This window comes from Elephas maximus, chromosome 12, assembly GCF_024166365.1.
Source record: "Elephas maximus indicus isolate mEleMax1 chromosome 12, mEleMax1 primary haplotype, whole genome shotgun sequence".
Taxonomy (NCBI): domain Eukaryota; kingdom Metazoa; phylum Chordata; class Mammalia; order Proboscidea; family Elephantidae; genus Elephas; species Elephas maximus.
This window is the reverse complement of record NC_064830.1, coordinates 59,857,141-59,870,415: the sequence shown is the minus strand read 5'-3', so window position 1 is coordinate 59,870,415 and position 13,275 is coordinate 59,857,141. Positions and strand designations below refer to the sequence as shown.

Below are 13,275 nucleotides of genomic sequence, written 5' to 3'. Positions count from 1 at the left end.
ATGTTTCACTCTGCCCGGATGGCTCTGTAAAGAGGAGATTGGGTGTCCAGTGCTCAAGTGGCTAACATGATTGAGGGTGGACCTGGGAGCCCTGGGGGGTACAGAAGGGGCCATGTAAGTGCCAGGATCTATGAACTGTCCCTGCAGAAAGTGAGCAGCTGCATGTGTCCAGCCACAACTGGTGTTGTGGCAGGATGCCCACCCCAGCCAGTGGCCATGGCAGGTCAGCCTGTGGGAGTTTGGGGACCACATGTGCGGAGGCTCCCTGATCATCAATGACTGGGTGCTGACCACCACTCACTGCTTTGACCAGTGAGTACCTGGGGGGAGTGCCAGGGGGAGCCAGGGCTGGCCAGGTCCTCCATTTCCCCCCAACACCCTCATTCCCCTACTGGAATGGCAGCCTTCCCCCCACCCCCTGTCCAGGGCAGGATGGGAGGCAAGGGATGCCCCCCCCATCCGGGGTCTCACTTGCCCATTCAGGGTGGCCCCAGGGCCTGGGCTGGGCACAGTGAGAGAGTGGGGAATGGGACAGGCCCAGCCCTGGCCCCCATTGTCCACCCCGAGAAATGATTCCCCAGAAACCAAGAGCTGCCACATCAGAGAATCTCAAATCTCAAATCCACTGTTCACAAGCCGGGTGGCCGCTGACGGGTGACTCCCTCTCCCTACACCTGTGAATCAGGGGGAAGAATCTGGGCCTTGCAGGATTGCTTCAAGGATTCCACTTGAGGCCTGTGAGCACGTTGCCCGCATCCACTCAGATCCCCCGAAGTTTGTTAGTAGTGTTATGACTCACAAACACTGGCCTTCACCATGAGACTGGCAGTACACTGGCCACAATGAATAAACAAGGGGCTCTGCCAAGGGGCCCAAGCCTGCCATCTTCAGTAACAGAGTTAACTCCCAGCGCAGAAGTTATCCCCTTATTAGGCAAAACAGGAACTAACCTCTGCTTTTAGAGTATCTCCTTATTTAGGTATACTTCCTGTTCCAACTCAGCTAAAGAAAACAAGAGACTGGGGACTTCAGTCCAGCTAAAACCGGTCTTGGACCAGCTCAGGCCCGCCTGGACTGCATAATACTGATGATCTTGCTCCTCAGACAACTTATTGACGTCACAGGCCGAAAAACACACACGTCTACACCCCGGACGTGGGCAAAATGCCATCTTTGTAGCCCCTCTTTCAGACTGAACAGGCCTAAAAAAAATAGAAGACTGGACAGCCCCAAGAATGTCCTCTCATGTCAAACCAGTCAGCAAGCTGGCCCCACCGTAGGGTGCTCCTGAGGACCCCAGACCCAACTTACTTTATCCGTATAAACCCGTTGGGCTATTGTTCTGGGAGACACTTTGGCGACCCGAGTCCCGAGTCCCGGTGTTCTCCTTTACTTGGCCAACTAAATAAAGCTTCCTCTTTCACTTTCATCAGCTCCCTGTATCTTCACAGCCGTGCGAGCAGACCTTGGAGTGTCAGGTTACAACCACACCCTTCCTTCCCTGTCCTCAGGAGCCAGCCCCTGCCACCTACTTGCCACTGGGCTCCTACCCCTAGGCCGGTGATCCTGGGGAGCCGCATGAAGTGCCCCAGCTCATTGTGCACCCCAGCTACCTGGAGCCGCAAGGCTGCAGTGACATTGCACTGGTGCAGCTGGCCTTGCCTGTCACCTTCAGTGAGCTCATCCCTCCAGTCTGCCTCCTCAAACCTGGAGACTCCCTGGGCCCTGGGACGTGGTGCTGGGTCGCTGGCTGGGGGGGCGTAAGCATAAATCTACGTAAGTTTGTTTCAAGGTGCTAGGGGGTGCCACGGGGTGGGGCAGTCCTGCCACCCTTCCTAGAGCCAGCTGGGCCTCTACAGGGCCGACATGGGGCACTGGGTCAGCTGGTCAGCTGTTGAGATACTTCATTCTGTAGCAAAGCATCACAGCCTGCTAACCTAGACCCCCACAGGCCCCCTCTGAAGGATTAAGGCCCCCAGGATGCTGGCCAGCCTGGGGCACACGTACACCCCATTAGCTAGTACTGAGCCATTTATGGGGTTACATAATTCATACGTTGGCTCACAGCACTTGCGCAGTCATGGTGGGACTTGGTGGTATTGTGATGCCAGGGCTGAGGGTCTAGCCAGGGATCCCAGACCACGTAGGCTGAGGAGAAGGCAGCTCCTCCCTTCTCGGCCTCATCCCTTCTGATGAATGAGCTAGACATGAGAGCCTGAGTACAGGCTTGATTATGGATGGGCAGGGTAACCTCCACCACCTGCTGAGACTTGAGTTTCTTATCTGCCAGGTGAGGTCTCAGAGTGTCAACCTCATAGGGTGATGGGAGGGGTGATGGTTAAGATTGTGTGTCAACTTGGCTGAGCCAGGATTCTCAGTGTTTTGGCAGTTGTATGATGTTGTGGTCACTTCCCTGTTGAGGTTTGATATGTGACCACCCCCATGATGGGATTTGCTGTGAGTAGCCAATCAGCTGAAGGGGAGTTTCCTTGGGCCTGTAGCTCACACTGAGCGTGGGCAGACTTTCAGGCAGGGCTTTTGCTCTTTCTGGATCCTGCATCTGGCTCCGTTCATCTGACCTCCAGCTCTTGGGATTTGAGCTAGCAGGTTACCTGCGGTCTTGTCTGCCAGTCTTGGGATTTGTTGATCTTCACAGCCTGTGAGCAACAGCTTTGCTCTCTGACCTGCCAATCTTGGGTTAGCCAGCCCCTTTGGCTGCATATATCAGGAGAAGCCTCTTTCCTGACCCCTGGGCTTGGGATGTTACAGCCTCTACAACCACATGAGCCACTTCCGATATAAATCTCCCTCCCTATATATTTTTATGCGTTACTGGTTTTCCTTCTCTAGAGAACCCAGCCTAAGACAGGAGGGGTGATGGAAGGGTACGTTTCCGGCACTCCCAACAGAGCTGGGCGAGACTGGATGAGGGTGGAGTACTCCAGATGTCTCAGCAGCTCTCATTGTCATCATCATCATTGTTGTTGCCATCATCATCATCATCACTCGTGTTTGTAGTGTCTTCTACTAACTCACTTTGGGAAACTGAGAAGAACTGGGTCACATGGGGGAAGTGAGTCAACCGACCAGTCACTGGCCAGACCCAGGCCTCACCCCACCATATGTGCATCCCCCTGATGGCCGGCCACTGGGGGGAGCCTGGGACTCACAATGGTTTCCACTCACCTGTGCTCACCCGCACATCTTCCTGGTGGGTGTTTGCTATTTTGCCATCAAGACTTTTTCCAACTTCTGGTGACCCATATGTGTCAGAGTAGAACTGTGCCCCACAGGGTTATTATTATCTTCTATTTATTTTATTTTTGTTGTTGTTGTTGGGAATATACACAGCAGAACACACACCAATTCAACAGGTTTCTACATGTACAATTCAGTGACATTGATTACATTCTCCGAGTTGTGCAACCATTCTCACCCTCTTCTTCTGAGTTGTTCTCCCTTCACTAACGTAAACTCACTGACCCCTAAGGCTCCTATCTAATATTTCAAGTTGCTGTTGTCAATTTGGTCCCACCTAGAGAGTTCTCTAAACAAACATGATAGTCATGGACTCTAGACTTTCTGGAGCCGTGAAAGGTGGATGAACCCCTAAAACTATTGTCCTGAAATAATCTTTAAACTTTAAGCCAGAAATATCCCTTAAAGTCATTTTAAAACCAAACAATAGTTTAGCTTAACTAGTAGAAGAGATCTGCCTTGAGCACTGTGCTCTCTTAGGAACTATCTATATGGGATCAGTTTGACAACAGCAATTTGAGAAATTAGAAAGGAACCTAGGGGGGCAGTGAGTTTATGTTAATGAGGAACAACTCAGAAGAGGTGAGAATGGTTGCAGAACTAGAATATTGTAATCAATGTCACTAAACTGTATGTGTAGAAACTGTTGAATTGCTGTATGTTTTACTGTGTATATTCTCAACAACAACAAAATAAAATTTAGGAAAAAAAAAAAAAAAACCCACAATGCTAAACTATTGTTTGGCTTAAAGAAGGCTTCAGGAGATTTTTTTGGCTTAAAGTTTAAGTCTCACTGTTTCCTCTCTTAACCTTTTGAGTTGCTGTTGTCAGTTTGATCCTGTATAGATAGTTCTTAAAAGAGCATGATGCTCAAGGCAGACATTCTTTACCATTTTTTTTTAATTGCAGTGTGATTCACATCACATACACTTAACTATTTTTAAGTGAACTATTCAGTGGCACCCAGTGCATTCACGGTGTTCAGCCACCACCACCTCTCGCTAGTTTCAAATCTTTTTTATTGCTCCCTTCCTAGCGTTTCCTGCAGCTTCCCTCTGGGCCTCAGATCCCACATCTGTGACATGGCGGTAACATGGGCTCGACTTGCTGCCTTGGCATAGCTGGCAAGAGCTCATGAGCGTAAGTGGAGGTCCCAGAGGACTGACGCCAGAGATGGCTTTGCGTGGCTGGTCCATCTGAGTGGGGGCATGGGGACAGCCCAGTGGGGGCCGGGAGGAGACTGCCTTAGGGCTGCAGCTGCCCTCTGAGCCAGCTCTCTGCACCCACCTAGCTCCCGCTGCCTTTCACCCTGAAGGAGCTGCACCTGCCCCTCATTGACACCCAGACCTGCAAGGCCTACTATCAGGAGGGCTCCAGCTCCTCTAGCCAGGGGGCCATCATTCGAGATGACATGCTCTGTGCCAGCTTGGAGGAGGGCCAGAAGGATGCCTGCGGGGTGAGCAGACGAACCCAGACCACCCTGTCTCCCCACACCCTGAAGGGGGGAAGGGGTAGGGGTCCCTGCTCCCCACTCCCACTGGGGACTCTCCTGGGCAGCATCTCCTTATACAACGGTCAATTCAAAAAGGAAAGAAGTGCTCCTGGACTCTGTCTGTCCTTCAGATATCTGCTGCTGTCATGTCCACCCAGACTCCTGCCAACCCCGTGTGGGTCAGAGTAGAACTGCACTCCGTAGGTTTTTTTTTTTTTTTAATTATTTATTTTGTTGTTGTTGTTGTTGAGAATATACACAGCAAAACACACACCAATTCAACAGTTTCTACGTGCACATTTCAGTGACACTGATTACATTCTTTGTGTTGTGCAACCATTCTCACCCTCCTTTTCTGAGTTATTATTCTGAATAACCTTCCCCCATTATTCACCATTAACATAAACTCACTGTTCCCTAAGGTTTCTATCTAATCTTTCGAGTTGCTGTTGTTAATTTGATCCCATATAAACAACCACAGGGTTTTCAATGGCTGGTTTTTCGGTAGTAGATCACCAGGCCTTTCTTCCGAGGTGCCTCTGAGTGGACTCAAACCACTAACCTTTCATTTAGCAGCTGAGTGCTTTAACCATTTGCACCACCCAGGGAATATTGTCAGAACATGTACCATCCTTAAAGCTTTTTCATTTTGGCCTGAAAATACATGTATTTTTTCTTTCCCAAAGTAACACTCAGAGCCATTGAAGGTCACTACTTCTGAGCTGGATTGGTTTTGTCTTTTCTCATCTGCTCCTATAAGCACCCTAACTCCAAACCAAGCTTCTGCTCACCTTGCCTCTTAATATTGCTTTATCTAAGAGTTAAAAAAAATTTTTTTTTTCACCGAAAACAAAGCCAACAGCAATCTTTGCAGCACAGAAGTGCACGGTTTTCTTTCATTTTGTCTTCATTTTATGTAACCATAATTTTTTTTTAAGCTCAAACTATTGTATTGATCAAAAATGCCAGTAAACAAATTTATTAACATTCTTTTTGGAGCCATATTCTATAATCCCTTGTTATTTACTCTCACGTTTTTTTTTTTGGAGCAATGAGAGAAAGCAAACAGTTCTGGGAGAAAACCCACAAGAGTCTATTCACATGGACAGACTGCAGGCATGAAAAGCAAAGATTCAGGGGCTTAACTGTTTAATTAACTTTCCTGCTGTTGTTCACTAACTTGAGGTGTGAGGTTTTCCAATTTCCTTTTCCTGTTTGTGGGTGGTCACACCCTATTTAGAGAACAGGCTGTCCCATCCCATTTCTTATCCCATTGGACAGAACTTATTTCCCAGATGAGCCACCCCTGTACCTTCCAGGGACCCCCTGAACCTTCTAGGGAACCCCGACCCATTGGTCCTCCTCTGCCCACTAGACCTGGGCAATAGAGTGGACAAGGGAGGTAGGGGACTCGGGGCCCTGCTGTGAAGCCCTTACCCATCTGTGTGAGGAGGGCAGCTGGCACTGAGCACCCCGGCCCCTTGGGCCCCTACATGAACCACTTCTTTTCCCCAAAGGTGATTCCGGAGGCTCCCTGGTCTGTGACATTGGTGTCTGGGCTCAGGCCGCAGTGGCAAGCTGGGGGTTTGGCTGCAGCCTCCCCAAGAAACCTGGTGTTTACAGCCACGTCAGCACTACACCATGTGGATTATCATCACAACCTAGAACTCAGCCCCTCCTGACAGAAACTTCTCTCCAAGCCAGGCTGAGATCCTCTGCTCTGCTGCTACTTCTGGGACTGCTGGGGGACACGACCTTTCCCCTGGGGCTTGGCTAGTCTTGGCCCCCCACGTCCCAAACCCATGACCTCTCTCTGCTCCCTGCTGTCCACCCAGTCCTCCAGTGACCCTCTCTGGGCCTCCTCCCTGCCGCCCCAACTCTAATACCCACCTGGTGTCTTCTTGTCTCTCACCTGCCTGAGGCCGAACTGCGGGGTGCAGCCCATGTCTCAGGGATGACTGTGGTGGTTCCTGGGGGGCTGATGTCTGTCCCTTTGCAGGTCTGTCTTCGGGGCAAAAAAGACAGGGCCTGGAAGGGCCACTTTCCTACTTTGGGCAGTCATCCCTGTGGTTGCAGGGTCACAGCCTCCCCTGGGGCCTGGCAGCTGGGAAGGGGATCCTGTTGATGGGTGTCCTCAGATGCTCACAGTAGCCTGCACTATTACCCCCATTTCTCAGACAAGGAAACTGAGGGCTGGGAACTCCAGGCTTGCCCAAGTCCACTATCCCAGCAGCCCTGTCCCTCGGCTCAGCGGGTCGAGGAGGGTCATCCACAGAACAGAGGGGCAGGAGAAGCAGCTCCTCTGGATTCCCAGCCAATTGCTGAGGCCAAAGCAGTGGTCCCCTGCCTCTCAGCACCTGGTTGCTGCCTATGTCTGGGGCACTGGTCTGCCTGGGTTCAGGGAAAGTGTGGACAGGGAGTGGGAAAGCAGGCTTTGTAAGTCACTAGGAAGGCTGGGCATCGGTCCCAAAGTCGTGGTCAGATGTTAAGGTAAATTCTCAGGTTCAGCCAGGGCTGGGGTCAATCCTGGGGTCATGGGTAGGGCTAGGTCAATCCCAGGGTTGTACAGGGTTGGGGTCAATCCTGGGGTCAGGGGTAGGGCTAGGTCAGTTCCAGGGTCATGTGCAGGGTTGGGGTGAATCCCAGGGTCATGAGTAGGACTGGGGTCAATCCTGGGGTCATGGGCAGGGCTATGGTCAGTTCCAGGGTCATGGTAAGGACTGGGGTCAATCCCAGGGTTATGTGCAGGGCTGGGGTCAATCCCAGGGTTATGTGCAGGGCTGGGGTCAATCCTGGGGTCATGGGTAAGTCTACGTCAGTCCCAGAGTCATGGCTAGGCTGAGGTCAATTCTGGGGTCATGGGCAACATTAAGTCAATTCCAGGGTCATGTTAAGGGCTGGGGTCAATCTCAGAGTCACAGGCAGGGCTGAGGTCAGGTCTGTGTTCAATCTAGGTTGGGGCGGGGGTGTGACAGCACAGGTTGTTGCCAGGCTGGGCTTGCTGCCGTCTCTCTCATCCCCCTCCCTCTCCTCTGACCCCAGTCTTTCCAGAAAAGCCTGGAAAGTGCCCAAAGATGTATAAGAAAGCAGTTGGGAGACAGGCACAGGCCCCCATCCCAAGCAAGGGCAGAAGGAGATGGGAGGAAGAGGGGGATGGCTGCCACCCATGCAGCCCACACCTGGCTCTCCCTCCCCGGCTGGCCTGGTGGTCACACCCCCCAGTGGCTCTCATGGCCCTTGGAAACGGAGTACCTCCTCTGCCCTCCAAGGCCCCTGGTGGACCACTATGCATGGCCATGCATTGCCCACATCACTATGTGCTGGCTGGCTGGGCGCTGTGCTGGCTGGCTGGCTGGGCTATGCAGGGAAAAAGGTGAGCCCCTCTGCCCTCACCTGGAAGACCCCTCCTCACATACCCATGCACAAGAACTTAAACTTTGAGCCCCACCTTTGCTGGGCCCCTCCTCCTAGGGGTTGGATGCTGGGGAACCCCTCACTCTGCACCCCCTCACTACAGCCCACTGAGCAAGCACAGCCTGCCAGGACTCCCACTCAAGGGTCACTGGTCACAGGGACCCAAGGATGAAGGACTCAGTGGTGTCTCTGTGTCCCTTTCTGCCCAGCAATAAAATCTGTCAAAAGAGTTTCAAATTCCACCAATCAGGTGAGGAGAGGGACTGGCCCTGCCACCTGGGGGCTGCCTGGGGAGCAGGGACCAGCGGGCACCGTTCAGGGAGGGCCCAGGCTAAGGACCTCGCCTCCCCCACCAGGGTCCCTTAAAGGATCTTCTGTTTGACACAGAACAGGTCCCAGTGGGTACCCAGTAAGGACTTGCTCATAGCCCTGATGGGGTCCCCAGGTGTGGGCAGGTCCATTGTCCTGGAAGAAGAAATGGGCAGAGGAAGGGGCAATGGGTGAGGCAGTCGGAACTCCTGGATCCCAGAGAAGAGAGAGGGAAGAGTCAGGGTCAGCCATTCGGGGTCGGGGGATATCATGGGTGTGGTTGGGTGACCCAGCCCCAGTGGGAGCCTGAGGAAGGGCGCTGTGAGACCTCAAGATCCCCACACAGCCCTTGAGCCCATAGAGGTCAGGCTGGGAGGGAGTGGTGGGCCAGGGCTCTCACTCTTTCCCTCGCCCCCAGGGGGCGCCCCAGCAGGGCGGGCACAAGAGGAAGCAGAGGGGGAGCCAGGCGGGAAGAGGAGGCCATGCGCACGCTGCTTCTCTGGCTGCTCCTGTCCCGGGCCGGGCTCTGGGGACTGGGGGAGTTCGGGCAGGGCGTGAGGACCCAAGAAGGATCACCTGCTCAACTCCCCCCAGGGTCACCGGATGGGGACTTAGTGTCCTCGAATCCAGGTAAGGGCCCAGGAAGAGTGCTTCGCGGTTCAGGGCACCTGGGCCAGCGTGAGGGCGCTTTACCTTTTATCTCTCTCCCTACCCACCAGGTGCCACGAAGTGGAACTTGCTCACGAGTAGGTGATGGGCTCAGGGGAGGGACGGGCTTGCGGATCACGTGGGCGGGGGCTGGAGCGGGGAATCAAGCATCACTGTCTCCCTCCACTGCCCCAGAACAGTCGCGGCCCCGGAGTGCCCCTGCTTTCTGCGCACCGGCAGGGCCTGGCCCCCGCCCCAGCTCAGCCTTCTATCCATCTATCCATCCTAGCACCCTGTGGTCGCCGGAAGGTCCCCACGCGCGTAGTGGGTGGCAAAGACGCGGAACTGGGGAGCTGGCCATGGCAGGGCAGCCTGCGCCTGTGGGGCAACCACGTCTGCGGATGCAGCCTGCTGAGCCGCCGCTGGGTGCTCACCGCCGCACACTGCTTCGAACAGTGAGTCTGGGGGGCCGCCAGGGGGCTGGGGACACCGAGCTTCAGGCCCTGGGTCAACCCGGTCCTGGGCTCACGGATGCTGGTGGACGTGGCCCTGGTGTCCTCTGAGCCCCAGGCCTGGCTGCAGTCCGTTACAACCTCATGCAGTCCTATTGGTGTCCTTGGAGGGAACCCTGTTGAGCGTCTTCCAGAATGTTTTTCCAGAACATTCCCGAGTACATCTGTGTATGTTGTCCTTTAAATTTTAAACAAATGGCACCGGCATCCTTTTCCTTACCCACTTCACCCCAGGCACCTGTACCACAGGTGTGGGAGGAGTTACCTGAGGTGAGGAAAGCTCCTCAGGAAAGCTGCCTTGACCTATGTGCTGGTTAGCACCCTACATTGGGGTCCCCTGAAGAAGTGCCCCTATTTAGGTGTCCTAGAGGGCTCTTTGAGGCAGAGACTGGTTGAGTGACTGGCAGGTCAGACGTTGGGGGAGTCACCCACCCTCCTGCTCTGCCCCCACACAGCCCCAGGCTCTGAATTGGGTGTGGCCTCTCTGGGCTTCTGCCCTTTCTACAGGGGACCCTTTGGCCATGGAGTAGGACTTGCCAAGGGTGGCTCTCAGACATAGGACGAGCACGTAGTGGCAACCCCAGGGTTTTCCCTCCCTTCCCACGGAGAGGCCCCAGGTGAGCTCAGGTGACTCCTTCCAAGCCCCTGACTGTGCCCTCCTCTCTGCCAGGACCACTGACCCCTTTCCATGGAGCATCCAGTTTGGTGAGCTGTCTGCCACGCCATCCATCTGGAACCTCCAGGCCTACGAGAATCGTTACAGCGTGGAGAGAGTTGTGATGAACCCCAGGTTTCTGGGGTCTTCACCCTACGACATTGCCCTGATGAAGCTGTCCTCCTCTGTCACCTACAAGGAGCATATCCAGCCCATCTGTGTCGTGGACTCCACTGTGGAGTTCCAGAACCGGACTGACTGCTGGGTGTCTGGGTGGGGAGACATCATGGAGAACAAGGGTAAGGCTGGGGGACAGGCGGGTTTGGGGAAGGCTGCGTCCACATCCACTTGTTTACCCACTGGAGCCCGTGGTGACCCGCTCAGTGTTCTCCCCTCACTTGCTGCTGTACTGCCTCCACCTGCACGGGCAGGATTTTCTGGACCAAACTCTCAGTTCCCGCTCCCGGCTGGCTATGTGGCCAGCTGCGTGCATTGGAAGAGGTGGCCAGCTCGGCCCAGGACTGCACCCCAGGCTGTTTCTCTCTCCATAAATGTGAGGATGGGAGCTCTCAATGGGTCTGTAGGTGACGCCGCAAGTTTTTTCCACGCATTCATTCCACTTAAGTTTGGGGTGCCCCCTGCTCCCCAGCATCCCCAGTTGTTCCCTGCCCTCTGCATCTGTCCTCATTCATGTCAACTCCCCTGGAGGACTGAGCCCATTGCTCCATCCTCCTAATCCAAGCCATCCTCCTCCACCCTGGGCTCCCCACTGAAGATCTGCGGGGGGGTGTCCTGCTCACCTCTCACCCCAAGTCCCCAAAGCAACCCGGGGCCTGTGGCCTCAGATGGGCACACTCCCTTTGCCCGCAGTGCCCCTCCCCACTGCTCCCAGGGCTGGCCCACCCCTGCATCTCTCTATCATGACAATAATGACAACAGATCGACTCCTGCATGCAGGTCTCATGCCAGGCACTGTTCTGGGCTCTGGGACTCAGGAGTGAGCAAAGCCAAGTCTCTGCTCCTCCCGGAACTCACTTAACGAAGCCAGGCTGGGAACATTTTTATACCCATTTTACAGATAATGAAACTGAGATTTAGAGAGCTATGGGAATTGCCCAGGGCCCCAAAGCTAGTAAATAGAGGAGAAGCCCAGTCTCATTGGCCCAGAGAGGGAGAGATGTCCCCAAGGCTGCATGCCTGGCATTGGAGGTGGGAGGGCTCCAGGGGAAATCTGCCTTCCTCTAGAGTTGGCAGGAGCTACATAAAGTGCTGCTGCTGCAAGGGGTGAGCGGATGCCGGCCCAGGGGCACAGCCAGCTGCACTTTGTGGTCCTGGGCCTGGACCCTGCAGCCGGACCTTACCATCCTCCACAAGCCAGTTCGTGGCCCCTCCCTGTGCACTCTTTGGTCCAGGAGTCCCCTCACTCGCTGGGGCAGGGGCCATCTTCGCATTTACAGATCAGGAAACTGAGTCTCAGGTAGCCCTGGAGCAGCCTGCCCACCCTCTTGGTTGTTCTGTGGGGTTGGCTGAGCACCCGTGAGGTTCTAGTGCTGGCACTGACGAGAGCTGGGGATGAGAGCCCTGCCCCAGGCCCTGTGGGTGCCCCACAGCCCACCCTGCAGCCTGAGTCTCAGCTGACCATCTCTCTTTGTCTCCTGTCCCCACCCCCCAACAGAGCTGGAGCCTCCATACAACCTCCAGGAAGTTCAGATCTCCATCATAAACACCACCATATGTAACCACCTGTACCAACAGCCGGATTTCCGCTATAACATCTGGGGAGACATGGTTTGCGCTGGCGAGCCAGAAGGTGGCAAAGATGCCTGCTTTGTGAGTGTCTCCCTTTCCCCACCAGGGCCTCTGTGCCCTGACATCCCAACCCCCCACCCTACTCCTGCCCTGGAGTTTACCACCTGCCCCTGGTTTCCCACGAACTGAACTTCACGCCAGCCCCGGGAGGTGGGGATTGTTGCCCTACTTTGCAGATGCAGAAACTGAGGCTCAGTCGCTTCAGATTGTCGTCCAGCTGCACAGCTTCTACTCTCAGGCCTCTCCTTTAGTTCTGTACTGCCCCGGCACCCCCGCCCAGGCTCACGCACACACTGCTCCCCAGGGTGACTCAGGTGGACCCTTGGTCTGCGAACTGGATAATGTGTGGTATCAGATTGGAGTCGTGAGCTGGGGTGTGGGCTGCGGTCGCCCAAACCGGCCTGGCGTCTACACCAACGTCAGCGAGCATTTCCAATGGATCCGAAAGCTGATGGCTTGTGGCCCACTGGGGACAGACCCTTCCTCACTGCTTCTTCTGGCTCTGCTCTGGGCGTCCCTGCTCCTGCTGCCAGCCTGAGCCCATGGAGCTGGCACACTGCGCAGAGCTGGGGACACCCAGGCCAAGCCTTTGCTGAGTTGGGTTCGATCCCTTCTGTCCCCTTTCTTTGCTAATAAACACGTGAGCATGCTTGAGTTGATGCCTTGAGAGCTCCCTCCCCACCACCCCAAGTCCACCAAGCCAGGCCCGTTCCTCCCTCCCAAGTCTCCCTATCTACATTTTCAAGGTTTGTTCTAAGATAGCAGACCCCTCTGGTCAGTTTGATCAGAAAGGTGATTTATGGGAGGAGATTAGCAGTGCCAGGCTCTCTAGAGGGGTAGGGAGGATTGGGAGGCTTTGGAGGAAACACTTTGGGACCCCCAGTTCATTGGGGTTCCACACCCACAGATATCAGATTCTCCTGGTCTGACTATGGTTCCCCCAAGGCAGCCCTTGCCTGGGCTGGGATATGGGTGGTTTATTGGGGTGATCCCAGGAAGCACTGGTGAGGGAGGGGGACACGAGGCAGGAAAGGAAGAAAAGGAGTCTGCGTGAACGAGGGCCACTGTGTGGCACCTGGAGTACAGGCTGCCAGCCTCTGAGAAGCCCTGTGTGGGCCAGAGGCTAAGCCAAGATGTGGGCTAGGGTGGCTGCTGGGGTGGGGTGGGCTGCTGGGGCC

At 54.8% G+C, this 13,275-nt stretch overlaps 2 protein-coding genes across 2 annotated transcripts; both read left to right on the top strand.

Annotated features, from left to right (window-relative positions):
- Window positions 1-3,180: 3,180 nt before the first annotated feature.
- On the top strand, window positions 3,181-6,677 carry LOC126086725 (serine protease 30-like). The gene is made up of 4 exons (XM_049903312.1): window positions 3,181-3,211; window positions 4,295-4,398; window positions 4,550-4,714; window positions 6,268-6,677. The coding sequence occupies exons 2-4, from the start codon at window positions 4,393-4,395 to the stop codon at window positions 6,430-6,432; spliced, it is 336 nt and encodes a 111-aa protein (XP_049759269.1). The 5' UTR covers window positions 3,181-3,211; window positions 4,295-4,392; the 3' UTR covers window positions 6,433-6,677.
- Window positions 6,678-8,556: 1,879 nt separating this feature from the next.
- On the top strand, window positions 8,557-12,637 carry LOC126086724 (testisin-like). Its single transcript, XM_049903311.1, has 7 exons — window positions 8,557-8,664; window positions 8,892-9,103; window positions 9,193-9,219; window positions 9,411-9,576; window positions 10,304-10,587; window positions 11,964-12,118; window positions 12,402-12,637. The coding sequence occupies exons 1-7, from the start codon at window positions 8,597-8,599 to the stop codon at window positions 12,633-12,635; spliced, it is 1,146 nt and encodes a 381-aa protein (XP_049759268.1). The 5' UTR covers window positions 8,557-8,596; the 3' UTR covers window positions 12,636-12,637.
- The last annotated feature ends 638 nt before the right edge of the window (window positions 12,638-13,275 follow it).

What these genes read in the sequence shown, in the direction of transcription:
- LOC126086724 (XM_049903311.1), top strand. Translation starts at nt 8,597, where the DNA reads ATGGGGTCCCCAGGTGTGGGCAGGTCCATTGTCCTGGAAGAAGAAATG. An exon ending in GGCAGAGGAAGGGGCAATGG is followed by an intron (nt 8,665 to 8,891) that starts GTGAGGCAGTCG and finishes CCTCGCCCCCAG; the next exon opens with GGGGCGCCCCAGCAGGGCGG. An exon ending in CTTAGTGTCCTCGAATCCAG is followed by an intron (nt 9,104 to 9,192) that starts GTAAGGGCCCAG and finishes CCTACCCACCAG; the next exon opens with GTGCCACGAAGTGGAACTTG.
- LOC126086725 (XM_049903312.1), top strand. An exon ending in GCCAGAAGGATGCCTGCGGG is followed by an intron (nt 4,715 to 6,267) that starts GTGAGCAGACGA and finishes TTTTCCCCAAAG; the next exon opens with GTGATTCCGGAGGCTCCCTG.